Source organism: Seriola dumerili, unplaced genomic scaffold (genome assembly GCF_002260705.1).
Source record: "Seriola dumerili isolate Sdu_G_001 unplaced genomic scaffold, Sdu_1.0 BDQW01000052.1, whole genome shotgun sequence".
NCBI lineage: Eukaryota > Metazoa > Chordata > Actinopteri > Carangiformes > Carangidae > Seriola > Seriola dumerili.
The window spans coordinates 10,568,284-10,596,150 of record NW_019174307.1 but is presented as its reverse complement, the minus strand read 5'-3'; the positions used below and the strand labels follow the sequence as shown (position 1 = coordinate 10,596,150).

Sequence of the window (27,867 nt, the reverse complement as noted above, 5' to 3'; positions counted from 1 at the left end):
ACTGTGATTTTCATACCTGAAAAGAGCTTCTGCCTCTTCAAACATTGTGTTCTCTTGCTTGTTAACAGACGACAAGGCATAAACTCAAACTCAAAAAACTCAACGTAAAAGCCCAAAGCTGAATGTAACTGTCCGTCAGAGGAGCTGGAAGCAGTAGTGTAGTATGTTGTGATCATAATGTTGTTCAAAACTACTATACTAATAATTTCCAACACATTTGAGATGTTACAGACATTTGATTTATGTAGATAGATGTGTCTAAGAGTCAAGGGGACTGATCCAGTGAAGTATCTACAAAAGCGATCCAAGTGAGCCTGTTGTTTGGCAGACAAAGCCGAAGAGTCTGTGCTGAAAACCTCCATTCATCTAAGAATGGTCAGGCACAACCTATTACCCAGGAGTCACACGGCTCCAATTAAAGGGGGACTTACAGAGACAGAGAGGGCTGTGTGTGAGACACACTTAGTTCAGGTAAATATCTTGGACCAAAAGCGAACGGCCTAATATGTTCCGTTGACTGTATTTCATCTAAAAACAACAGCGGGCATAGTTTGAGTAATCTAAACCATATGCTTAAGTTCAGATTCAGTTTACACAAAGTGCCAAGAGGAACACAGGATCCACACATGAAATAACAAACATGTGGCTGGCTATCAGGGGTAATTTCAGGTCACATCTAAGAGTTGATAACACAGGGAAGAGGCAAAAGGTCTTTCAGCGGGGCTCTGATGTCTGAGCATCAGACAAAGCACGGCAGAGTTTCTTTTCCATTCAAAATCTCATCTCAAGATTTAACAGGGTGCCATTACCGCTGAGCCCTTCGAGATGGAGGCCCTGACGAATAAGCAATTGCAGTCTATAACAAGCATGAAAAGGTCGCAGAGATGCGATTGTCAGACATATGACCCTTGAAGGACGATGATGGGGAGAGAGGCAGAAAGATAAAGATGTGCTCTCATTCTCATCACACCTTCGATGCAAACTCCAGAATGTAAATCTATTCACATGCAAATTAATTAGTACACAATTGATAATTTATGAAGGACAATCAACATTTTCTAAATTCTATAAAGAACCATGGAGGGAAATGAAAATGAAGAATGTGAGGATTTTACATCCTATCGCAAAGCTAGATTCAACAAATTAAAATGCATTAAATCTCAGTGTTCTGAACATACCCCACGCAGAGAGGACAAATGAGAAATATCTCATTCTGATGTCCTCCAAAAAAAAAAGCAGCCAAGAGCTCATTGGTGCAAGAAAAAGCCATCAGAATGATTCAAAAGCACATTGAGCTTGAAAAGGAGAGAGAGAGAGAGAGAGAGAGAGAGAGAAAGAGCGCGAGAGAGAGCGCGAGAGAGCGCGCGAGAGAGAGAGAGAGAGAGAGAGAGAGAGAAAGAGCGCGAGAGAGAGCGCGAGAGAGCGCGCGAGAGAGAGAGAGAGAGAGAGAGAGAGAGAAAGAGCGCGAGAGAGAGCGCGAGAGAGCGCGCGAGAGAGAGAGAGAGAGAGAGAGAGAGGCATGGTGGGCAGTAGCTTTTTGAGAGTCTGACATTATATGTATAGATATATATTTGATTATTTTTCTTAATTCATTTTCAATATGCATTGTTTTGATGTATTTGCATTTCTACTGATAGTTATTACTGTTCAAGGTCACTATCCAGTTGTATAATGTCCTGCCCCCAATACGTAATGTCGTAAAAACCAAATAACCAAATTTGACGGATGCTTATGTAAAAGAAAAATATATATGATAGATTGTTAATGGATTGTTTTACTCTAAAATATATGTCTCGTCATCCTCAAAAGCCCTCTATCAGTCAATTTGTAGTTCGTTTTCTTAGAGAGTTAGGGTTAGGACTTGAAAGATCTTGTCTCATGCTGCATCCTTGTCTCTGTCAACTAAAACTTGTCTCTAACTTCTCTATCCCACTCGCACTGCTCCAAACTTCAAATCACTTTAACAGAAAGGGTTAAACTAGTTAGTATGTGTAACTGCAACACATGGAAGATAACACCTAAAAGGACAAGATCCTAAAGGAATAGCTGGCAGCAGAAATGTCGGCATGAGTACACATTAAACACTACCTGCTCACTCACTATATTAATGGAGTCGAAAACATCAGCTGCTCACCTTCAGTGTAAATATGTCTCTATGTAAATACACTTGTTAAATAAATGGCAAGAAAAGCAAGCAAACAGAAAGCACAGGGGGAGGTGGGTTAAGGAAGAAAAACAGAGAGAGAAAAAGAGCATCTCTTGGGTAAAGCAGCCAGACGAGCTGTGACTGCAGAGGACTCTTTACTCACTGGTATTCACCGTAAGACTCAGGAAGCCATGACCAGCGAGCTATCACTCAGCAGGCACATGCACGCAGGCGCACATATACACATACCAAACAGTCGAATACCTATGGCCCACAACTTGTTATGTCCAGTAAATTCCGATGAAAGAGAGGATTGTTCATGGTTACGAAGTGATCAAGGAGTTTTCCCAGCATTCTTCAAGATGGACTCTGACACTCTTCACATTTCAGCTTATCAATGAGACAGTGTGTCCTCTTTGTGCAGCAAAGGGGAATGAAAGCATTCTCACAACAGCCCTCTTTATGTTCTGAAATGTCATTCTTCAACTCAAACGTGAAAAATAATACATTCTGGCAAAAAAAAAAGAAAAAAAAAAAGAAAGATGAGATTGGTATTCTGTGCACTGCACGACAAATCAGTTTTATTTAGTAAATCTGGAATGGTCTTGTTAATAGCTGTACCAAGATTGAATCCTTTCACCGTTATGGTTGCAAAAAAGTAGAGAAAGATTACAGGCATGGTTCATTACTTAACATGTGAATGCTAATTTATGATTCATTCCCTTTTCACAGCTTGACATATTACCATTATCCTCTCTGGTTAATGCAACTTCTGCACTGTACCACATTGAGAGACTGATCATCTTCTTTTTTTTTTTCACAATATGTTTAATAGTCATGATTAATCTCACACATAACTCAGGCAGTGTCAAGTAAGACTTTAACCATTTACAATCTAATATGATACACCATTATATTATATGAGCATCATGACACTACTGACTGACTGAAGAGACATTAACAGTTTATTCGGTATTGGTCTCTGAGGCAGTAGGTGAACTGGGAACCCACTGCAGATGAAAATGGGGGGCTGCACGTGATAATGAGGCAAAGCTGGAGTGTAGTGAAGCGCAGTGAAGTAGAGAACTGGATAGTATTTTTCACTGGGTGCCTATCACAGGAAGCTTTCAAAGAGTCCATGCAGCATCACAAGGTCTTTTACAGCTCAGCTCTCAGAAAGGCATCAATATTCCCCCAGGGCTGTCTGGTTGCTGTCAGTACCCCAGAGGTGACTTCAGGAGAGCTCACCTCAAAGGGGCTACAACTGCCTTTGAAGAGAGTTTCTATCCTCCTGACAGAATTACAAAATAAACTGCACTCGTCTGGCAGTGTAGAAGAAGATGAAGAAGGCTCGTAGATGAACACTGTGCTCATGTTTCCTCTGATGTTATTTGTCAGAAAGGTATTTAAACTGATTGTGAAAAACGAGCTGCAGTTATAATCCCATGACACAAATTTCTGTTAGCCGAGGTGGTTTGAGTTAAAGCAAACACTGTCCTTCAACTTGCATATGCTGTTAGCAACTACTCTGTAACTGAGGCTTAATGAAAAAACAGAAATTTATGAAGAAATCATCAAGTGTTTCACCAAATGTTCTTTCTGTTGTGTTTTATGCAGTTGTGTTAATATCCTCCAAAACTATCAGTTTCCTCTGCTTTAACACAGGTACTTTACTAAATGGCTATGGTGCTTTATAACCATAAAAAATACACTGCAAAGTCTGCACAGTTGCTGCCACAAAACAGAAAGAGACAAGTAGCAAAGAGGTCAAAGCATCAGTCAGTGAAAATCATCACCTGATCGGCTTAAATAGACACACACAGAGCTAGGTCTGGCAAGCAAAAAGCTATTGTGTCCTTGCAAGTTCCAGGGATTTTTTTCAGGTTGCCGAGTGTTCAAACATAATATGGTTTCATCCAATTGAAGAGCATCAGCAGGGTCACCAACCAGCCTTGATGACATGGGAAAAAAAAAATCCTGCAGTCTTTCCTGATCCTCTGATAGAGAGATCATGACAGAATAGTGAGCTGTGCACCCTGGTGGTGATTTGCAGACCTGCTTGGCTGATCGATACGTGAATCAGCCTCCTACCCACAGAAAGCTGAAGCGCCCATCAAAGCAAAAGTCACGTAACTCGTTTCAACAGCCTAGCAGAGACCGCTATGCCTGCGGCCTCATTGCATACAGTATATACCAATTAAAACGATACACTGCTGATGACAGCAATAAATTAATATGAATTGCTGTTTTATGATCCCTTGCAGGCTGGGTTACAGAGGCATAGCATGGGGCTCGCCGTGTCGTCATGCAACTACAGAAAGGTCAAACATCTACTGCCCATTCAGTGGCAACATTGGTATCTCCTCTGTATCTACCATCCTCCAACATCTTTGTGGAAACTCACTTCGACTAATATGTGATATTCTGCTTTTGTATATCTGCCAGCTGGTGCAGGGCTTAGATTTCAGGGATGCAGTCTGGTTGTACAAAAGTGTATGATGAAGGAGAGGTGGGCTTGTTTAAATTGTATTGTCAATAGTAGTGTTGAATTGACCATATTTACATACTTGCACTTACTTAGCAGTGCAACTTTAAAGACAACAGATGTTTTTCACCCCACAACAGCACAGTAACCTATTGCAACCAGTGGAGGTCACTGTGGAGATACCCTGGAGACTGTGGGACCATGAAGTTCTATCAGTTCTAATGGCTTAAAGAGAGATGAAAATCACATTTACTGTGTCATCAACTTTACTCTACCTACTTCAGATTGAAGGCCCTCAAGTTTTTCAATTCTTGATCTTTGACCTGCACTGGGCTGGAGCAAGATGGGTCCATTCAGGCAACATTCTTGCAGTAAATGTCCTTCCCGGGCCTTTCGAAGGCCTGTAAACTATTAGGACTGTAAAGACTAGGTGCTGTTCAACACATGTCAGAGTGCTGTGTTTCATGGTTAAGCTCTGGGTTTAGCTGATCAAAGCTGTGGCAGTCAACACCACCAGGACTTTGCGGCTCAGGCATCCGTCACACTCCTAATTAACTCAATGTTTCTCTGTTGTCCCCTGTGAAGTTTTTCATGAAAAGAACAACCACTAAGTTGGGGCCCTCCAAACGGCGATAGATTATCCAATGTGTCAGGAAATGAAGCCAGGCCACAAAATGCTTTCTGAATTTGTGAAACCACCCCCCACCCCCCAAGACATCAGTGATGGCTGGATGGGAAGGAGAACGAATGGATGTGTGAAATGAATGTACCAATGGATGTACTTTATGTATAAATAAATCAGGGTTGTCTGACTGTAGAAGCTTTTAGGAAATGTTCCTAAGAATATTGTTAAATTTTGACTAAGGAGTCAAAAAATGCCTTGCATTAATTAGAACATAGGCAGATTATATAAATAGGCTTAGTGTAGATTTTGGTATTATGTAGGCATGGTTCTCAGGCTCTGTATGCAATGGCACCAGCTATAAGGAAAAAACTATAGATATATTTAACCCATATACATGTATATCCTTGAAGCACTGCACCGACTATCATCTGACCTTAGAATCACTTATAATCACTCCCACCACTAACCAGTCAAAACCATGTTTCTCCAAGTTAGGTAATTTTGAATGTTTCAGTAAAACTGAATGATTAAGTGTTCATTTATAGCTTGATGAATCCTTTTTACTTATTAACGCAAATAAACCATTTTAAAATCATGTATAATATGTAGTTATTTATTTACACTAGCAATGCCATTTTCTCATGTCATTCGCAATATCTAAATATTACAGGTTATTGTTTTTGCACTGGCGTTATTTATGCGATTCTCATTGTTCTCATGTGTACAGTTTGTTTTTTCTTGCATAGGTTGTTTTTTGTGTATGTTTTTATGTCATTGCCTTGATAATGTTTAGAATATGCCTTTTAAATTGGACTCTGGGAAAATTAGCACAAAGCTGAAAACGTATCCGTTTTTCTTTGCTCATAAAATATAAAACATGGTTTTGACAGGACACCGACATGCAAGAAGATTATATGATGAGGGTGGTCTGACAGAGCAGTCCATTGTTAAGATAAACTGATCAACAATAACAAGAAACCCATGTTGTTGTCACACATGCCATAAATATGCAACATAAATAATATCAGATGTACTATTTGCAATATTATTCATGAAAATTAAAGTTGTTACTAGATGTGGTTATTCCCTACATTCATGAGGAATTGCTTGTAGAGGTGTTTCTATTAGGATTGGTCCACATTTTCCCTGTGTTGGAAAGTCCATGGTCTCCACAATTGTGTGCATGATGCAACCATCTGCTGGCTGAATAAGAACACCTTTCAAGGTGTCTTACTTAGGAACAGAAATCAGATAATAGCTCTTAAACATTTACATACAACATCTATTCTTTATCTTTACCTAGAATACGGATGAACCTTCATTTTCATAATGCTGGCATGCTTAAGAACAAAAGTGTTAGTGGTACATACTGGGCCAGGTTTAACAGGACGAGCCAGGATGGCTGAGCTAGCAAGACATCTGTGTCAACTTTACCCCATTGTGCATGACTGTGTTGAAACGGTAACAAGAACTCCAGCCATCTTTCTAAAAAAAACCAAGGTGAAAGAAAATGAACTACTCACTGATAATTTGGTTTATAACAGATAATCTCCATAATAGTTACAGGGCCGACTCAATTCTTTCCACTTTTGGTAGAGGTTAACCTTACTCATTTCAACAAGAGATGAGTCTTAAATTGAGTATAACACAATGTCGCCTCTTTGGCTCAGCAAGATTGAGAAAGAGAAACTGCAGCATGACCCATGTTGTTTTCGTCGCAGAGCTGAGACATTTCCTGCAGTATGGGTTTATTAACTGGAGGTGTGAACTCTCCCCCTGCGGATTTTCACAGTTACCTGTGAGGACAGTGGAACAGAGTTTCCAGACCCTCCCCCAACCCTCACTCCCTGGTTGTCCTCCATAGCATCCTATCTTGCCAGTCCATTTTTTCCATGCCTCAGAGCACGCCACGAGGGAATATGCCTTTAATGAGTCTTCCCCTTCCCCTGTCCCCAGGGCACTTTTCACCTTCACAAACTCAGCCTCCTCCCTCTTCATCTCCCTCTATGTCGCCATCGTCATGTCTGTAAATGTACATTTCATCAGCACCCTCTCTGATGGATATTTAAAACAGTCTTCCCAAATCCTGTATTATCTGAAGTAGTTGAATAGGTTTGCTTTAACTTGAGTGGGGGCTGAAGTGAAACTCTTAGTTATTATAAACTATATTTGTCTTTTTCATAAACTAGAGAGTAAGCATACTTGCAATTATGTATCCGGTTTCCACTGAACATTTACATAATGCACTGCATCACAATTTCAGGCCTGCAAGTCAAATATTGGGTTTTGAATTACGTGATGAGAATTATGGAAAAGAAGCATAAAAATCAGGTTTGAGATGGAAACACTCAAGCAAACACAATATATCCATCCTGATATGTAACTGGAATTGGAGCACGGCCTTCCATATTAGAAAGCTCATTAAAAACTTTTTTTTTTTTTTTTTTTTTTTAAATAAAATGAAGTGAAACACAACTTAAACCTAAATCTTAAAACTGGAGTTGAACAGCTAAATGAAGATTTCTTATGGGAGATGTGAACCTGAGCAAGTTTGCATAGGGATCATACCGTACCATCCCCCTCCCGACAACTCATCTTTACACTAAACAGATCAAAGCTGTAACCACTCTAAACAAAGGCAAGATAGCCCACAGATGAGTGCCACATGTGAGTGGGGCCACATTGACCACTTAAAGGATTTCTCTCCTCTTTGCCAAGTCTCCAGAATACAAAGACTCAGGTTGAAACAAGTTCAGCTACAAAGGTATCCCCCGCTTTGAAGCGCTCTACAGCTGCTGACAAGCTTGTTCTCCACATAGTGGACAGAGCGAGCCAGGGGGGATTTACAATTAGATCCAGTGTAAACACTCACCCATTACGAGCCAGTAAAGTGTAAACACACAGTGCAGTTGTAGAGACCTATACTTCGACACAAGGTGATCAAATACGGGGATGAAGTGACAAAAACAAATCTCTGTAAGCAGACTGAGCTCACAGACTAACTGGTGGGATCTAGAATGGTCCAGCTGCCTTTATTACTTTATCCCCCTGTCTACCCAATTACTTTTATTTTTTCCGAAGTAGCTCAGACTAATACTCTCTTGACATGTTTCAGAGGCAACTAAGTTAGAAGTGGCAGCAGCAGTGTTTTAAGGCTGAGAGGAACTGTCATTCCCGGAGCAACTGGCAGATGTTGAACAATCATACATAAGCACCTGAAGGTAGACAGGAGCAATTTTACAGGTAACTCGTAAACTCGTAACTCGTAAACCCATTTTGGCACTGAAATAGTGTACAAAAGAATTGGAATAACCCAAATGCTTGCAGCACATATAGATGGTGTTGTACCTGGTGATCTCTTGCTGGGGCGTAACGGCATCATGTAGGACTGTCGTGGCAGGAGAGGTGATGATGGGAGAGACATGGACACTCCCTTGGCAAGACTTAGCCTGAAAACATCATCTTGTGCATTAGGGTGACTGCTGCCAGGGCCCTGGGGCAAGGGGTTTCCCTCATGTGGGAATCTTCTTTGGGCACTGTGACTGTGAACATCACCTGTTGATGAGGAGAATCACAAGGTTGTAACAGATGGTACAAATACCTTTGGTATTACCTCATGTACTGATGTCAGGAATCTAGACAGAGTCGTTAAATTTTGCTACCTATTTAGTTATGCACTGACCTTCAGCAGCACAAAAACACACAAACCTACGTAGGCATATCTTCTTCTTTTACTGTGCAGTTGCTCTTTAAGTGTTCATTAAGAGCAGAGTTTTGAGGGCTGAAGGAAGTGAAATTTCTAGACTTTTAAACCCGTTTAGCCCAAAGTGCTATTCCAGGACAAAGTTGTTAAAACTCTGAGAATTGTTTAACAAAGCAATAATGCATGTTATGTGAATGTACTGCACATTAATCAGCATTGTGTGCACAATGTCAATTAATTTTTCAAGATGAGTCAACTGAAGGTAGAATTAGAGAATTGTTTGGATTTGTGCAACACACAGGGGTATATATTAAGACAGTGTCACCATAGCCACCCAAGTGATTATCAAATTCCCTACGTGGCTCAGTGACCTGAAATAAACAGATGCAAAATATCATCCCAGGTCATACTCTGTATCCCATAATACATTTCTCCCATGTGAATTGGCTGACTGCAGCATGTTTACAGGAGTCAAAATTCCTTTCTGATAGGCATCCTATCTGAAATGTTTCTGACCACCAACATGTTGCAGGCTGGTACGCTGTCAAGATTGGGTTTAAGGATGTAAACAGGACATACTCAGACTGAGGATGTTAGCATGTGTGAATGAGTAACTGCAACAATCTGGGGACTTTAAGAACAAGTTTGTCGGTGTTCATGAATTCAGCCGGACATTACAGAATGTCACGCCAGAGAGGAATGTCAGAGATAAGTCTCTTAATAGGTTGCTAGGGACACAAACAAGGACAACTGGTAGGAGTGGGAAAAAGGAGAAATGACCCGCATCCCAGAAAACACAGAGGCACATAATATGTATTTAAACCCAGGGTCATGGACCAGTGAGCATTTCTCATGCCACTGAGGCACATGAGAAGGACATCCAGTGAATGGAGTAAATAAAGCTGTGTCATTGACCACTGAGTTTAAGATAACATGTTACTCACTAAGCACAGTGGCTGGTTGTTCCATTCAAAGATTTGGGGGCGCAAATCTCTTATCAGTTATGCTATGTGATTTTGAGAAGTGTCATTGATGTTCATCTAGCCCATAGACTGTATATAAGATCTAGTCTCTACCGTATCGTTCCTTATCTGCCTCCTTGCAGAGCTACAGCAGAATGTTGTGAATCAATCACAACTAGGAAAACATGTACTCACCATTAACTAGCCCGCCACATATTTAACATGAAGCTCATTTGAAACTCTCTAGATTAGAAAAAATGAGAAAAAGTGTGAAACTCTGCTGCACACCTCACCTTGCTACAGAGACTACTACCTCAGTTGGGCTTCTCTGACCTGAGGCCATATACAATTTGTCAAACTGAAAGCAGAATCTGGTGATGTAGTTGCAGTAATGAGCAAATGAGCAAAAAAGGGACATCAAGGCCAAAGAAAAGGGCACAATTTCATCAACACTGGTTTTGGGGCATGAATCGTAAAAAGATAGCTAGCTATAAAAATAAATAAATAAATAAATAAATAAAAACCTCTGGTATTCAGAATGCAGTTCTTAAAAGTGGCCCAACATATTGTAAATAATACTGATCAGCTTGAGAAACCAAGAGAAAAGGCTGGTAAACTACCAACAGTTGTATCCAATGTAAAGACTCCACATTATGTAAATACAGTAATCTCAAAACAGAAAAACCTGCTGAGCTGGTAACAGTGGTATACAACACAATCCAGGTTTTCAGAAAATGAGAGAAATCCACTGTCTTATTTTGCAAGCCAACAGATTTTTCTGTTGTGGAGTGTCACTGTTCTCACACTCACATCTCAGACTAGATATTCCCTATCCCATTTTTTCTGTCTCACCATGGAGATAGAGTGATTTGTTCTCCTCACAGAAATGGTTCCCCACAGTCTCTTCACATGACTTAGCACAAGACTTACAAATGACTGTACCTGGCTACTAGTTTGCTCAGTGGTATCCAAGCCCTAGATGGAAAAAACAGGTTTTGCTTTACTGAGAACCAATCCTGCATGGAAAGACCATTCTAGCCATGGAGCCAGCTAACAGCACAGTACGGTAATCTATTCTGCGGCATCAAAGTTGCCCACTCATCATAGCCACAAATTAAAATGTATGAATTATCAACCTCAAGATAACATGTAGTACCTAACTAATAATACAGACCATACGTCAGCAGACCCAGCTAAATCATAACTGCAGATGTGGCCAACCACAGCAATGACAATTAGCTTTGGTTCTGTTTTCAGGACTGTTCAGCAGATTAGCACTGACGCCTGTCTGCAGAAGGTTTGTAGAAATCACTGAGGACTGAGCTACAAGAGGCAAGCTACTATTAGCATCCTGCTCCACTCCTCAGGGAACTGAGTGTTGTTGGGCTGCTGTGCTAATCAGAAACAGAGATCCATTTTCTCCACGCCTCCGCCTCACCACAGGGGACACAAAGCTGCCCTGTGTTTTAAAGGGTTCCTAAACAAAGAAGAATGCCAGAGACAGGAAGCGGAAAGGTTGCAATGACACCTCTGAATGCCCTCAGACGTGGAAAAACCTGTGAATGGCCCAAAGGTCATTCAGCCAACGCCAGGACCTGCAGTCACCCTGACCTGAGTGGAAAATCCTGCATCCACATTGACACTGACACTTTAAAGGGTCCTTAGGGAAGTGTGTGTGTCTGATTGTGGGTAAGATATGCAGATGTGGAGGATTTGATGCAGAGAGTATAAGACAAGGTCTCTCTGTGAGGAGAATTCAACACAAACCTCAAGACAAGAAGCAACCCTCGCATTTCAAATGCTGATCCTACATCAATACCAAGTGTTCCTCCAAGGTGTATATATTACTGAATTAATTAAATCTGAGATTCACGCTGATATATTTTGGGGCAGTCTGGTGGGCTAGAGGTGACGGCATTGGCCATGAACCACAACATCCTTGTTCATTTTGCATCACTTCTTATCTCTCCCTCCCATTATTTCCTGTCATCTCTCTACTGTTATTCTAGAATAACTCTTGAATAAAGACATAAAAATTCATTTTAACAATGCATTGACAGTATCTGTACAAAATGAAGATCATGTAGCCCCTATGTGTGGGATTGAACATTTATCTGATTCAGCTAAATTTGATGTACTGGAAAAAATAACACTGAAATGCTACGTTTCTATTGTCCATTCACTAAATGACTAATTTATTAACTATTACTGTTTATTATTTACTATTAACTATTATTGTTATTATTATTATTATTATTATTATTATTACTAATACTTATGAGCTGATGGACACCTGAATTTCCCATAGAGGATAAATAAAGTATCTATCTATCTATCTATCTATCAGATATAACTTGCCATTCTGTAGAGGGCATGATAACCGTTGCAGTGAGACACTGATGGAGGAGAAACACTGTACTACAATGTAGCCTTTTACTAAAAGCTACATCGTGGTATACTGTAAAAGCTGCCAGCTGACTGTTCACTTGCTGCAGTCACAGTAGGTCGTGGCTTACATAGGTTTCAGCCATATTGCATGCTAAAGAGATTATGGCAAAGATGTAATTTTGGTAGTTGCTTCTGAAAACAAGAAGTGCCACATAAAAGCCGGTCATCCAAGTGCTGGTGAATAGGCTGCAGCATGTCACGGTGACTGCGCTGCCATCTGACCGATACTATATAACGCAGAGGGACACAAGGACAGAAACTCGCCAGTGCTATTTCAGTTACTTTCCTAAACCCTGGTTGGGGCAAGGCCTGCAATTTCAGCCCCTGCTGTGGTCAAGGAAATCAACCCTTTCTAATTATACAGTGCTGCCCCAAGATGATGTAAAAATGATTACAGTCCCTTGCATGCTCTTTCCTCCTCATCAAAGTGAAGGGCCAGAGCCCATGAGGACATGCCCAACCCATAAAACGATTCAATATTATTTCAAGACATTGATTTAGAAAAATACACAAATCAATTATTTGTGCAGGTCAATGTGAGTCAATCTTGAATGCGTATCCCAACCAATGTACCGCCTCACTGTCTCCTACATCTGCAGTAATGTAATAAGGATGGAAACTGAAGGTTTGCATTAAAACTAGGATAAAAGGGAAATATAAAACCATAATTGACTGAATGCTGATGAGGGTATCTTCATTGTTTGAAACTGCACAACATCATATTTGCATTCTGATTAGAATATATAGAATATAAGTCCTTGCAGCCTTTATTCAAATTACTTGGCAAAGTGACCACCCTAATCAAATAAAAGTCAACCACAACGAATTAAAACTGATTTAATTTCACGAGTAGCCAAAGTATCCTACTTTTCCCCTGCTAGCATGCTAGGCACTGTCGACACAGCTGAATGCTTTCAAATGTCTTTCATGGGTATAAATCTGGATGGTACCTTTCACCTTTCAAGTAAATCTGTGCAATGGAATGTAATCTGTCACTCCTTCTGAGGGACTGCAAGGTCCCGCTGAAAAGATGCAGACCCTCTCCATTGTCCAGCAGAGGCCTGACCCACCCAATAAAATGATGCAACCTTAAGGAATACTGTGTGGGTTTATGCCAGACCACAGAAAACATGTACAAACAGAAACACATTACAATACAGCAGCTCTGCCATAGAAATTACTGTTTGGCATAGCTGTGCCCACAGTATCAGGTAGTCACTGATAACTGAGACTCTGCATTACAGTTCAATACACGTTACTGCTTAACCATTCAAGTACACCGAATGACATCACATAAAGTAATTACCAAATGAAGTTAAGTTTCAGTTTCATGTCTCTCCTTACAGCATACTAAAAGCATGCTAATCGCCCACACACTCGTTCACTCTGTTTCTGTCAGGTCAGTTTGTTGTTCAGTCTCTTTCTCTCTGTCTCTCTCACTCTCTGTGTGTTGGGTGCTTTAATGACATTTACACTCAACACTCATAACATTACATTATTTTTCACAATGATCTTGTGACAAAAGATGGACAGTGACCTGCGTTTAACCCAAGTCAAGAGGAGTGGAGGGAAGGAGTGTTAGCTGACGCACACTGACCTATTGACCCACATTAATGCATCTGTCTGAATTGGGGGAGGGGGTTAGGTTTTTAAGGCTTCCTTAAATTTGTAATGGGATTAAAACCCAATGTTTTATGTTGACACTGATTTCACATTCGTTTCAAATGATATACAGCCCCAGCAATAAATATAATTTTGGTGATGGTCATGATGCATGTTAGGTGTGTATTTTTTGTGTTGAGATGCCATTAATGGGAAAGTAGTTTTAAGAGCCAGTGTTGGTGAGGGTCTACATGTGACCACTGTGATGATTGTAATGCAGTTGTCCTGTGCTAGGCACATATTGCCATGAATTGGGAGAGTTTTTACCATCTGTCATAATTACAAAAGCAGCTATACAAGTAAGTGATGGTGAGTTGAATATTAATAGCAACACGTGCCTGCTATAATAAATATCAGACAATCAGATTTTTTTTTTTTTTGTGAATCAGTTGCCAAACTGCAAAACTATGTAAAGTATTGAAGTCTCAAAAATAATGAAATATGCCACTGAATTAGCAAAGAGGAATAGTGGTGTTTCTGTTAGTTTGTCCACTGCCTGTAGTATTCAATCCAAACCACCTCGCTTGCCACATAGTATACTATTTACAGTGTAAAATATGTTGGCAAAAGCTGGTTAAACTAAAAATGTCTATTCAAACAATATGAGTCATGATACCATTTCATTTTCCATACACATATACTGTATAGAAACACTCGCACGCACGCACGCACACACACACACACACACACACACACACAAATACTCCATTAGCCTCTCACTAGTTAATTTTATGGTCCACAGAGAGAATGAAAAAACGCTATAATTAATGCAGATTCTTTCAGTCGACACACAAAACACGATGACCATAGGACAATCCACCAAAGGGGGAATTCTCCCGCTAGAGTGAGTGCCAATGTGGATTCCCTGTGTACTTCCGAGACCAGGGTGACAGTCTCACAAAAGCTGTCATGGTTAACACACAGCAACCCACAGAGAGGAGAGAGAGCCCGACAACAAGGAATACAGAGTGGGGGAGGGTCTTTGGTACAAGTGGTCTATGACGATGAAGGACAAATTAGATTTAATATGTTAATTAGATGCAAATCTGTCTGGTCCAGATTCACTAAATAACATAATATAGAAATTACTTGTTAAAGCAAAGGCATGCAACCAGTCAGTGAAACACTGTGGAGGCATCAGTGTTTTTCCCCATGAGGCCATTCTAATGTCAGACCATTTTACTCAGTCAGTGGTAGCCATAGGAACGGTCAAAATACTGTATAAAGCAGCCTGACAAAAGACTGTAAAACACAAAATGATGTAAGTGATGAACAATAAAGCAAACAGACTGTGTTAGCTCTCTTGCAACACATTTTGTTTTCACTTGTATAACTTTGAACCCGACTTCATTTATGGTGCAGAATCAAGTATACAGGCAATAAAAGGCAACCAATGTGACATCTCTTCCTTTCCATTTTCTTTTCTTTCCACTTTTATTTATTGTATGTTAAGTATATTAGCAGACTGCCCACATCCCTCCCCTGGGCACTTTTTTTCTACCACACAATGTCAATTTAGTCTGCAATAATCAAATTCCTTTAACTCGTCAACAGCCCAGACCAACTCTCTTACTAGTTTCAAAGGATTACTCATCTATGCTGGTGGCCTCTGAGGAGAGAAAATAACTCTGACAGCGTCATAAGTTTTAGCTCATCAGAAACGGAGACAGTTCCTGCAGCTCTGGAACCCTCAGCTCAAATTTATATGCATTTGATAATGAAAACAAATGAGCTGTTTTATGCAAAGTTAAGATGCTGTGGGCAAGGCAAGATGGTAGAATGTTTTGAATCCAAAACACTAAGACTGTCTCTCTCTCTCTTTCCCTCTGAAGCACACTCTGCAGTGGCCTGAGCTTTGGAATGCCTTCCCCACTGGCCCCGGGGGAAGAGAGACTGACAGGGAGGGGTATGTGTGTGTCCTGGGGAAGAAGGAATAGAAGAAGAGGAACAGGAGGAGGTGGGGGGCAGCACTTTGCAGGCCCCATGACATTTCCCATTCCTCTTCATAAATCGCCAATTTAAGTGGGCATGGGCCAGAAAGTATCTTTATCATGCTTTATTTCAAGAATCCTTACAGGGACACAAGGGGACTGCCAATAAAGAATCTGATAGAAGACCCCATTTTCTTTGTGTGAATCGATGCTACTACAAATACTACCAACCTGACAACAGTGTGTACCGAGAATAGGTGTGCTATAATTCTGAACACACACATAATACTAGCATATGATTGCACACATTTTCTCAGTCGACTTGGAATCTCTTCCTTTTATATTCCAAGTATATTAATAGTGAGGTCTTACAAAGCTACTATGTGTGTTCACACCATCAATCAGTCTCAAGGTCAAATGCAGTCAGAAATCCAGACCACAGAAAATGTTCACTGATTTATTTCCTGTGTGCTCAGGGTACTTATATCACCCAACAAGAAGTTAAAATACACTTGACATAATGCAAATGTAAATGAACCAAGTGGCAATGTTGAATTACCAAGGGCCTGACCTCGTTTCATCAGTTTTGGATTAAATTAGGGCAGATCGACTGTTGACAATCCTGGCTGGAGAGTTGTTGATATTCATGCTCGCAGTATTGTGTCTGAGGTCCCAGTGTGAATGTCTCTCTGGCTCCACAGGCCCCCTCAGTATCAGACTCTAGCAGCAGAGTGGGGCCCACAGTTAAAGGGCAAATATCCCTCTCACCTCCTAACAACAGTGTTCAAAGTGAGAGCTCTTCGACTGCTGGAATAAAGAGCACTGCTAAATGGCCAATTTGGACAGTTGTTCAGCTGCAGATGCATTAATGCGTCTACAGTAAAACTGCAAAATAAATGTCTCACATGGATTGTACATGGGGTTAATTACAACAATGTCCTCTACAAGTCATGGAAACAGCTGGTACAGTCTAAGCAAAGGACGGGATGGATGATGGATGATGGAGCACACATGTCCTTACTATGATCAATCATCTTAGCTCTGTGATCACGGCTCTGGGCCCACTGTGTTTCAAGGGAGAGGATTCACAATGCAGCCAGATGAAAGATGGACAAGAGCTTTCAGCTGCCACACATTTTCTGATCTCCCTGTCAACGTTGGGGCTTTCTCCATTCTTCCACTTCCAATTTTTGTCTGTTCCACTTCTAATTTTTGACTTTTATCTGTTAACAATATGGATCAAGCAGCTCTGAGACAATAGTGAAATTTGTCTCCTGCCACAAGTGCAATATGGTCTGGAGTCCTGGGTTGCCATGGAGATCTGGTATAACAACAGATTTGGACTGCCATTAGCACAGATCATTAGGCAGAGCTTCTTCTGGGGCCAGGTGAGGTCATGAGAACACCACTAACCCCTGGACAACAGCCTGTTCAATAATGTTAAATGGACGAGATATGGCACAAAGGCTGTCCGTCCAATCCTTCCAAAGAGCCTAATCCCAAAAGTAAACAAGGACCAAGGCAGAGCTTGCAGCTTTGTACTATCTTTGGAAATCTTTGTGAATTTAGCATAAACCATCATTTGATGCACAGATTGTTTTGATAAGAACCTTATTCCAACCACTGGTACATGATATGTTGATGTATTATTTTAAAGATCAACAATAGAGTTAAACGTAAATTACCCCATCCGACACTAAAGAGACATCCTCCACAACTCCTACAGAATGCTCTTCACCTCACTTTCTATGCTGCTCAACCACTTTTGTTAGGCTTTGCTAAACTTCACCAACAAAGTTTCAAATGAAGAATGGTCATGAAATAACACCATTAAAATAAGAGAGATATAAATATGAAGAGGAAGCACTCTCTGCAAACTGTTCCTCTTTGCAATAAGCACCATTCCCTTTTCCTTTGAGGCTGGGCACAAAGGAGCCGAGGTCATTAGTTCAGCCTGTCTCAAACCCTCCTGAGCTAAGGATGGCAAGACATTCATCTACAGGCACAATTGCAAAAAAAAAAGGAGTCTCTGTGTTCAGAAATGCAGAACAGAGAAGCATAGAGCAAAGTAGGATAGAGGAAAGAGAAAGGGGCCCCAAAGCCCAAGACTGAACAGAGGTCTCCACAGACACCCACACAGACCTTTCTGAGAGTCAGACACTGTGACAGCATGGGTTGGTGTATGAATAGACAGATGGCGATAGATAAGAAAAACACAACCCTCAAAACTGTTGGAAAAATATCAAAGTACACTAATGAAGAGTTATTACTTTGTATGTCCTATGGGTGACAGGATAGTCATCTGCATAAAAAGGGACACTTTAGGAGGTCATTTAAATCACAGACAAAGGATGTTGGAGGTATGAAAGCAAAACGGAAAATCAGACAGAAGGAATGTGTCTGCCCAGGCAGGTCACGCTGTAATTAGAAAAACCTGTGGCCTGCTGACCTCTCCAGCCAATTAACTGCAATGACAGCCACTATCACCCCTTCAAAGACCATCTAAAAACACCCTGGCATGTTAACTGATAAACTGTTTTTCCTCTTCTTTGAAGTAGCAAAAGAAACTATTTGCCCATGGATGGGGGGGGGGGGGGGGGGGGGGGGGGGGGGGGTAAACGGGACTATGACTTAGTGCGTTGCTGTGGTGTAGATGACATCACCCCCTGCTTCTACTGAGCACTCGTGTATTTGTTTGGCTTCTTGTCCGTTGCTGCGCACACCACTTCCAAAGGTCACAAACACCATCTCTGCTGAGTGTGTGAGAGCCAAATTAGGGTAATGGAGAGTGGTCACTGGCTGCTATGGCAGACAGTGGGCCTCTGGGAACCACGGAAGCATTTCTCCAGCCAAAAGCCACTGGACAGGGAGGGAATCGGCAGATTTGACCATCAGCTACTGCATTTAGCTAGCCTCCATGTGTTGTTGGTCGGACATCACCAAAACACAGAGCATGCATGGGACGCAAGTTATAATTCAACTGAAAAATATATGCCATTGAAAACCAAATCAACCAATATTTAATTAATGAGCATTTAATAAAGTACTAATACATGATCCTAAAAATTCTCAAGCAGTTTCTCTGCCACTTTATAGCATCTATGAAACTATACTGAAAAGAAACAGCATAAACAACATCTCTAGGCATATTCCTTAATTTGACATGAAATGAGATATTAATTGCTTCTAGCAACTAAAACAGAGACGGCTAAAATGAACTTGGTGTCAGGCTGAATAATAAAGGGAAATGAAATGGTAGTTCAGTCGGATTATCAGGCTTGATTTCATCAACTCATTATGTGACGTGATCTCGCCTTCAAGTGAAACTCGTAAGGTCAAGTACACATTATGCCCTGCATTCAAGGTGTGAATGCAGTTGTTATTCAATTTTACAACAAAGATTGTTGCTGCCTTAGGCCCTTTTTCCGATGATGCTATATCATTTTTTGCTTTTCATTGTCAGGCCAAGGAACTAGGAGAGCGACAGATAAAAAAGGGTGGGCTTTACTCAAGGTTATTAGAACATAACTGTGGGTTGTGCAAATGTTAGATACAACTTACCATGAGACCAATATAAATCATTGCTATTTGGTTAGGCAGCATTAACAACTTTTAGGAGTGTATGGCCATAGCGGTGTGATCAGAAATTTATGAGCTTCATAGACTTAATTCTCAGAAGTCTAATGTGAAAGTTAAATGTAGCTGAGGCCAGTATTTGTTGTAAAAGTCAAACAGAAAACAGCGACACTGGGCGACCAGGTTAACAGCTTTCCCCGATAGCCTTTATTTTAGTTTTCAGAAGGAGAGCCAGGGAGTGTCTAATGTTGATACACCTGAGGTTTGTGGGCGTGTGTGTGTGTGTGTGTGTGTGTGTGTGTGTGTGTGTTTGTGTATTTGTACATGACTGTGTGTGTGTGTGAGTGAAAGATGTGGTTTGAGCTACGCCCTGCTAATCGTTGCCTGCTGGCTGCACAGTGCTTTGATAGCCGTGCAGGTCTGTGAACTCAATGGTCTCCTTTGTAAATCAGGTGCATTCTTTTCTCCACCATTTTAAACCCTACCACAACTGTCTGGACATGAAAATCTACACAAACATGACCGGGAGCAAAAATAGCAAACATGGGCCAAAAAGCTATTCCACGATTGTCAGCACAGTTTTCTTTTAATCAAAGTTTAAAAAAACAGAATTGGACAGTAAACTCAATGTAAGCCTGTGTATAGGTGTTTTTAAGTGAAACTGATTTAAACATTTGTCACAGAATGTTTAGTCTTGAAAGCTCTTTACTTAAACTTGAACAAACCCTAGCTTCATAGCTGTATGAGGTTGCTCAGTACGAAGTGTGTTCCAAAAGGAAAACCATGGGCTGATGATAAAGGACTCAGTGGTTCTGGTCTGAACACTACTTATTATGGTTAATCAAAGGATGTTAATAATGTATCTTGAGGTTGCTTGCCTCTCTCTCTGTCTCTCTCTCTATCTGTGTGTGGCATAACGTGGAGTCTGTCTTTCTCTCATGTATAGGTCACACACTGTATGTAATCTGTGGTCTAGACATCCTGCGGTTGACTGTGTGCATCTTGTTTGTCTGTCTTGGTTCAGCACTCACAAGTTTTGATTTTGCAACACCAAATCTTATGAAAAAAACAGATTGTCTTTTTCAATTAACAAATTTCTGTCTTCTTCAGTATCAAAGCTATTAAAAGTACACAAATATTGTCTTTCATGAACTCAATGCTTCCCTAACTCACTAAAAGTTTAATCCAGCCACAAGATCTACACCATGCATTCCTAAATCACCTGGAACACACACTTATTCTTGGCGTATTAGAAGTTTTCCTAATAAAAGGAAATGTTTAAACTTCCACCCACGACGGAAGAACTCTGCGAGGGAGTTTTCGTTAAGTTCCCCAACAAGCCACAGGACAAGGAGGAAGCATGTCTCAAAATGGCTGCGGTAGATATGGCTGAAGAGGACACTGCCACCCAGCTATTCACAGAGAAGAACCAGGATAACACAGGCAGGGTTATCCAACACACTGGAACCTGTGGGCAGACTCAGTCATGAGCGTTGTTTGTTAATGTCTGAGATGAGGAGGGTCGGCCACCATGTATTTGTCAGTGAAAGAGTTCACTGTGAACCTGAACTCTGTGTCATGCTTTCCCTCAGTGGGGTTGGAAGACTGCACCTATCCAGCCAAAAAAATAGACACCTCAGACTAGAAACAAAGTTTTTATGTCATACATTATCAGTAACATGAGCCACATCCTTCGGCGGGCGAAAGACCATTACTGTTTCCTGAAGCCACTGTGGTTAGCACACACTAACATAACCATGTAGTACTGAATCTCAGATGAGGAAAACCTTTCCATTTCTAAAAGCACCAGATGAAATAGATAAATTATTCCTTGCAAAATGGTGTTTTAGCTGCACTAACTGTAAAAAGAACCCATGAAATAAAGTTTGCCTGAAAATGTTATGGTTATAATTTATATTTGCCCAGTAACCAATAAAAAAGCTGTTTTTGTTTGGACAAACAATGGTTCAACCACCTGTGGTTATTGTTTATTGAGGGAAGTCCTCCCATAACAGTAAAAATTCCTGATGTTAAACCCCTGAGGGCAGCTGAAAGAGAAAGAATACAGAAAACAGGAAAGGAATCTCTGCGATGTCTGCTCTTGTATTTAACTGTATCACCACAGAAAGAGAAAGAGAGAGAGAGAGAGTGAGAGAGAGAGAGAGAGAGAGAGAGAGAGAGAGAATACAGAGACATCAGAGACTGCTTTCTTCAGCCTACCTAGACTACAACAAACAATAGCACAACAGCAGATACTACCACCTCAAATAAATTATTAGCTTTATCAACATCTCACTCTAAAACTGAGTGTTACAAGTTTCACAAAGGAAGTAGTTATTGCAGGGCTATTGGGTTCAACTGTAGAAAATTCAGCATGAAGGGCAAACCTACTAACCCTATCATCACTGTGGCATTGCCAATTTCAAGAGCCATGTGAAATCCTACAAACACAACAAAATCCTGCCTTGTAACCAATTTGCTGTTGCCTCTGACCCTTAGAAACAAATCACTGTTTCATGTCAAAACACCCAAGAAACTCACAGAAACTGCAGAGACAGCATGTACCAGTCACCACCACAGCTGAGGCAACAGAGTGCAGTACTTAATGGTCTCTCGCGCTCACTTCCTCACACACACACACACACACACACACACACACACACACACACACACACACACACACACACACACACACAATCAGTTTGTACATGGGTCTTCTGAATTATGAATATTCCGTTTATCTTTCACTTTATCTTCCTGAAATCTAAATGAGGTTGCTCCTAATCAGAAATTGCCTCTTAAAAATGGCATTAGAGACTTAAAAAAATTCTGCAAGTGAGCAAACCAATAACTCATTACATTCCTGTCTACGTCTGCTTATCCTCTGTTGTTTTACCGCCTGCTGTGGGAGACCATGGTGATGATAAAAGCAATGTGGCCACATGTTCACTCTTCAAATGCAAGCCAAGCTGCATCTGAAAAGAACACGCCACCTTTTAAGGGCGACTTTGGTGCAGATGCAGTTGTCACGAAAGATGCTATTAGGCATCCATGAAAATGAAAAAGTGCCAGCATTAGAGCCGCTTCATCCTTTGCTCCTTCTTCACATTTTATTGGTTAAATCTTGTTCTTTCACTCTTGACAAATCTGAAAACTGTATCTTATGTCATTGCTGTCAGCATGACATGCAGGGCAATTACTGTCCCTGTTGACACACAGCTGGGTAATTACAAGTTAAAGGCAGTAGAGTCCCCCCCCTTTTCTATGATTGCAGGTCAACAACAGGGCTGGTGTCTCCCGTCCAGCCAGGTGCGCGAGTGGCTTCTGTCTCCATACTGCCAGATAAACTGAGAAAAGCCTTGCCAACTGGTGGTGGTTGCATATCTGTTTGTGTGTGCATGGCTTGTGTGTGGCATTGTGTGTTGTTGGGGGTTGGAGAAAAAAACAGCTGAAACTGTTATCGGCCACAGAGAGCGCACGGCTATGCATGCTAGTGTGATTAACACTGCGTCGCCCACAACAGACAGACAACTGTCTGGCAGCTGCCTCGAGCAGCCAAGCTCAGTGAGTGGGAAGGCAGAGTTGGAGGGCCTTCAGAGGTATTACCTAACCCACACAGTCACACTCAGCAATTAAAGCTGAGTCAAAAGTGCTGCTACTCTGGGTCACATCATGAACTCATTGAAGATACTCCCAGGACCACAGTGACAGTACGCAGCAGCTCTCCTCTGTGAGGAATAAAGGAAAGAAAAAGGCCAGTTTGGTAGAAAGAGCATTAAATCTTAGTGGAAAAATGCAGACTTGTCCTGACATGACCATCAAATGGATTTTCCATGGCTTAAAAAAGAAAAAACTTCAACACATTATAACATGGCAAAAAACTTGATATGCACTAATTACTTGGCCTGTGATCTAATTTAGTCCATATTAACTCTTATTATTGGATCTAACATTATCAATATTTCTTCTACAGGCTGGAAAACAGAACCAATTGATTACACTCAACTTAATTATCAGCACTGTGGGCTGTCACAACCGTCTCTGTCTGTTGGACTTCCCATAAAACAATTTACAGGGTGATACTGAAAAAAATAAGCAAGTCGGCTTTAAATTAATACCTTAGTTAAATGTTCTGAAGCTGAATACTGTGGGGGCCCTGACAGGAGAATCACAGCCATGCACGGGGTATCTTCTGCCAACAATTAATGTAGGCTCACTGCTGCTAACTCAAAATACTGTTGTTGAAGAATGTTCCCATTAAGAGGAAAACAGCATGGAACAGAATCACACAAACCTTCCTGAAAGCGAGATACCGTCCGAAAACTGTTCTACCAACTTACACCAAGCAATTTGTTTTGAAGTGAACTACAAACCAGACACTGCTGTGAATTAATAGGAAGTCATAGGTGAAAGTTGCAGTAAAATCTGAGGAGCCTGTATCCTGAAAGCGAACACCAATTAAAACACTGGTTGAGTTTTTACAATATAATCATCTTGTGTCTTGGGGTCTCAAATCTGTTAACTCCAGTGAGGCCTACTTGCAATGTAACCTTTCTCAGAAAATGCTCACATCAAAGGCAACAGGCCACAGCAAACTAGCATCCCACTTCCAGAATGACATGGCACTATAAAAAAAGTACTTAAAAGGGATTGAAATGGCCAATTCCAAACAGATTCTTTACAGATTGAGTCAAGAAGAGGCAAGCAAGGAGGACGAGGAGGAGGAGGAAGGATCTAGGAGGAGCACAAGATGGAGAGACTAAATTAGCAAACTGTGAGTTTTTGTGGTCTTGGCAATGGGGAGATCCCAAAGGAGAGCTAATGACTGTGGTGGTATCTGGCATGGGGGCCAAGTTTCCTTGACTGCTTTAAAGTTTCCTCCAGTCCACAGCCACCATGTCATGAGCAACATATGCTGAGCGATCTTGCAATTATACTATTATCAAGGTCCTCCCTCTGATTTCCATTATATGTTGCTGAGCAGATTTTACAGGACTTTGTCCTTCTGGTCCCTCAGAAGCAAGGAAAGTCTGCACAGTCTGGCCCTGTATGAATGCAAACAGGTCTAGGAGAAACAACAGGGTCGACTAATAAACACAATTTTCACTGATCTGCAAAAAACAAAATCTGCCAAGAACAAAATGACCAAGCTTACCAAACAAACTTTTAAAGACAACAGTCCAGTATAAAACGGCAAGAATTGCTGTCCCAATGCTGACATCTCAACCATAAATCTCTGATGCTGTAACAGCCAAACTAACCTTTTACACGTTGTGTCCAATTTGAATATAGAAAGACAATACTACCACATATCATAAAATGGAAGACAAAACTCCACTGCACCAGACATTCAATTTAAACTCAGGTTTCTTTATCAAAACACTTGGGATCAAAACAAAATCTTTATTCAAGCAGTGCAGAAGATGCAGTGAATATTTTATGTGCAATATGGTACTATGTCATCTCAGAGACCATTAACTATACTCCAGCGTGCCCAATTTGATAAACACAGCCTTCCCCATCAGGGCTTCTGTGTTACTAACATCATTTCAGGTCCCAGGAAGAACCTGAATTTCCAAACAAATCCTCCTCTTCAAGGACAACAGACAAGTAAACACAGAGTGGTATAATATGCATTTCAACATTTTTGATGCAACTTACAATCTGAAATGGTACGCTCTTTAGCTCTCCAAAACTTTACCAAGATCTTTCAAGAACCATAATTAAGATAATTTAAGAAATACTTTTATTTATTACAGACTACTTACAGGTAATTTTTTCGACAATTTCACAGGAAATTACCCACATTACATTGAGTCTGACCTTCAACATAAAAACCTTAACACCTGAAAATAAAAAAAAATATGCTGTAGAGATATCTGTACCATGCAGGACCAACAGTGGGTCAAAGTGACCACTGCGAGATGTTGTATCTCTGCGACCTCTCATCTGTCTTAAGAGCTCTGAACAACAGAGAGGAGTGACCAGATTTTATTGTCCCAGCATGAGAAAAGGAGAGCGAGCTGCTTTGGCTTGATGGATGGGATCCAACTGGGAGAGTGAGGCTGGGATAAAGGAGCTGTATCCTACCATAAAACTCTCCCAGGCTGCTCCCAGCCTTCACAGGCACAGAACCTCCTGCATGTAAGAGTATATGTGTGTGTGTGTGTGTGTGTGTGTGTGTGTGTGTGTGTGTGTGTGTGTGTCTGGAAACAGGGAAGCTGTGTTATCAGGGTGATTCATGCATGCGAGACAGGTTGCAACAACTTGATAGAAAACAAGCCCACAATACTAAATTTACACTCTGTACTGTACTGGAGAGCAGTGGCAGTGACTGATGTGTAAAGCAAAGCCAGACTCTTTCCCCTTTAATCTTTGCATTGACTGTTGAGTGAAACAATCACACCAGACAAAAGCAGAGAGAGCAGAACTATGACACACGTATCTACTGTATACAGTGACTGTTTGAACTAGACTGCCTGTTAAAACCAGTCCTGAGGTGGTAAAGCAAGTCTAGGCTGGTAGATGCAGTCTAAGCATAAATGGTCAATCTGCTATTTCAAGACAGAGCATTTTGGGGGGCCGGGCACTGTGTGAAAAAGAGACTAGTCAACAATGTTTTGCTGACAGTGACTCATGTTTAGTCATGTTGTAAAATATAGATTTCCAAAAGGAAAAGAAAACATCTGTTATGATACAATGGCCAGGCTGTCTCTACAGTCAAAATTAAATAAAAATGATGGAAGATATCCCGCTCTGAACTGAGAGTTATAGACGTAACAATGGTTCTCTGAACTTTGAATGACCGAAAGACACAGTGGGCTGGTGCTGGGATGTATCCCTGGTGGCATTCAGTGTGTGAGCCTTCACAGTTGTAATTTTCTCTACACCATCGTGTACTAGACTGTACAAACCCTTACCATTACAGCAAGAGCCTGTGACTTAAGACGTTGCATTATGGGCCCTGCTGTTATACCCAACTGCAATGAAAAGCTTCATGTTTAAGAAAATGGCCAGTAATATTTTCATGTGTACTCCACCAAATGCTTTATTGAAGGTTCATTTGCATTATGGTGATAGTCCTTACAATTATGTATCAACAAAGCACTGGAAGGACAACGTCTGCATGATTCCTATTTTTTCAGTTTTACCCAACCATTTACTAACTTTTGTTTTGTTCAGTGTAAACAAGTAACTTGACCTGTATTATTTTACTTTACTCCTTGGGCAAACATCTTTTCCAGCTCATATTGTGGACATATTAAACACATATACTGTACACATATTTAAATACACAGTACACAGTATTTAAATATGTGTCAATCACTTAAAATCACACAGCCAGTCACAGACAGAGGTGGTAGGGCTAAATTGTGTTGGCCATATATATTATATATATAATATATATATAGTATATATATATATATATATATATATATTTTTTTTTTTTTATATAAACATATATATATTCAGGCAATTGCTGCAAATGACGGCTTAGATGACGGTATGTTTGCCAGCTGTCCACTGAGGAGTTAGAATTGCTTTTCTGCTTTCGTCTCAACTTTTGCTTCCAACTGCAACTCATTTCAACGTTCACATTCTGAATCTTAACAAGAGCAATGTCTATGAAATACACCGTAAGTTTCCAAAGCCAGGAATGAATGTATAAACTTGGCTGCTACCAAAGAAAATAAGTTGATCATGAAGAGAAGTGTTTGTACATCTGTCTATGAAATAGAGTTTGTGTCTAACCCTTGGGGTATGGGGAAACTTGTTTTCTTGATCCATGCTTGCCATTTTGCCTCTTTGATATTCCACATACCTGAATCCTTCTTGCTCCCCTTGCCTCCATCTCTGTTCTTCTTCAGCACTGCCTTGAACATGGCAAGATTCCTGGAATCTTCTCTTTAGAGCCCCTGGAGGGGAAAAAAAAAAAAAATCAGCCACTCGCAGCCATGACAAGACAACAGAAGTGTATCTACTGTCATAGAAAGTAAGCCATCGAAATTTTCCAGCAACACAAACGGTCTATTTCCATTCGTGGAACAGAAAAGAGGCCATTTCCTCATTTCACCTGCAAATAACAAAACCAGTCAAACACTTGCAAAAAAGACTTTAATAAAGACAAGTCTTTTAACCCAAAACTAACCAAACAATACAAAATGTGTCCTCAAAAACGAAACAGTGCAATGGCAACACAGAGTATATCCGCATTTCATACTGCTTAGCTGGCACCCGCCTGGAAGTTTTCCCACAGCACTCCCAATCCTGCAGGTCATCAGTGGAGGGGCACATGGAAAGAATGCTCTAATATTTAAACAGAAAAGGA

At 40.8% G+C, this 27,867-nt stretch overlaps 1 protein-coding gene across 1 annotated transcript in view; it reads right to left on the bottom strand.

Annotated features, from left to right (window-relative positions):
• The window catches only part of tanc1 (tetratricopeptide repeat, ankyrin repeat and coiled-coil containing 1), an 85,107-nt gene extending 57,686 nt beyond the window's left edge, over positions 1-27,421 (bottom strand). Inside the window, exons 1-2 of the mRNA XM_022741371.1 lie at positions 27,361-27,421; positions 8,605-8,811 (exon numbers count right to left, since the gene is read on the bottom strand). Coding sequence (XP_022597092.1) covers positions 8,605-8,811; positions 27,361-27,421 — 268 coding nt within the window. The remainder of the gene's footprint in view (positions 1-8,604; positions 8,812-27,360) is intronic.
• Between the last annotated feature and the right edge of the window lie 446 nt (positions 27,422-27,867).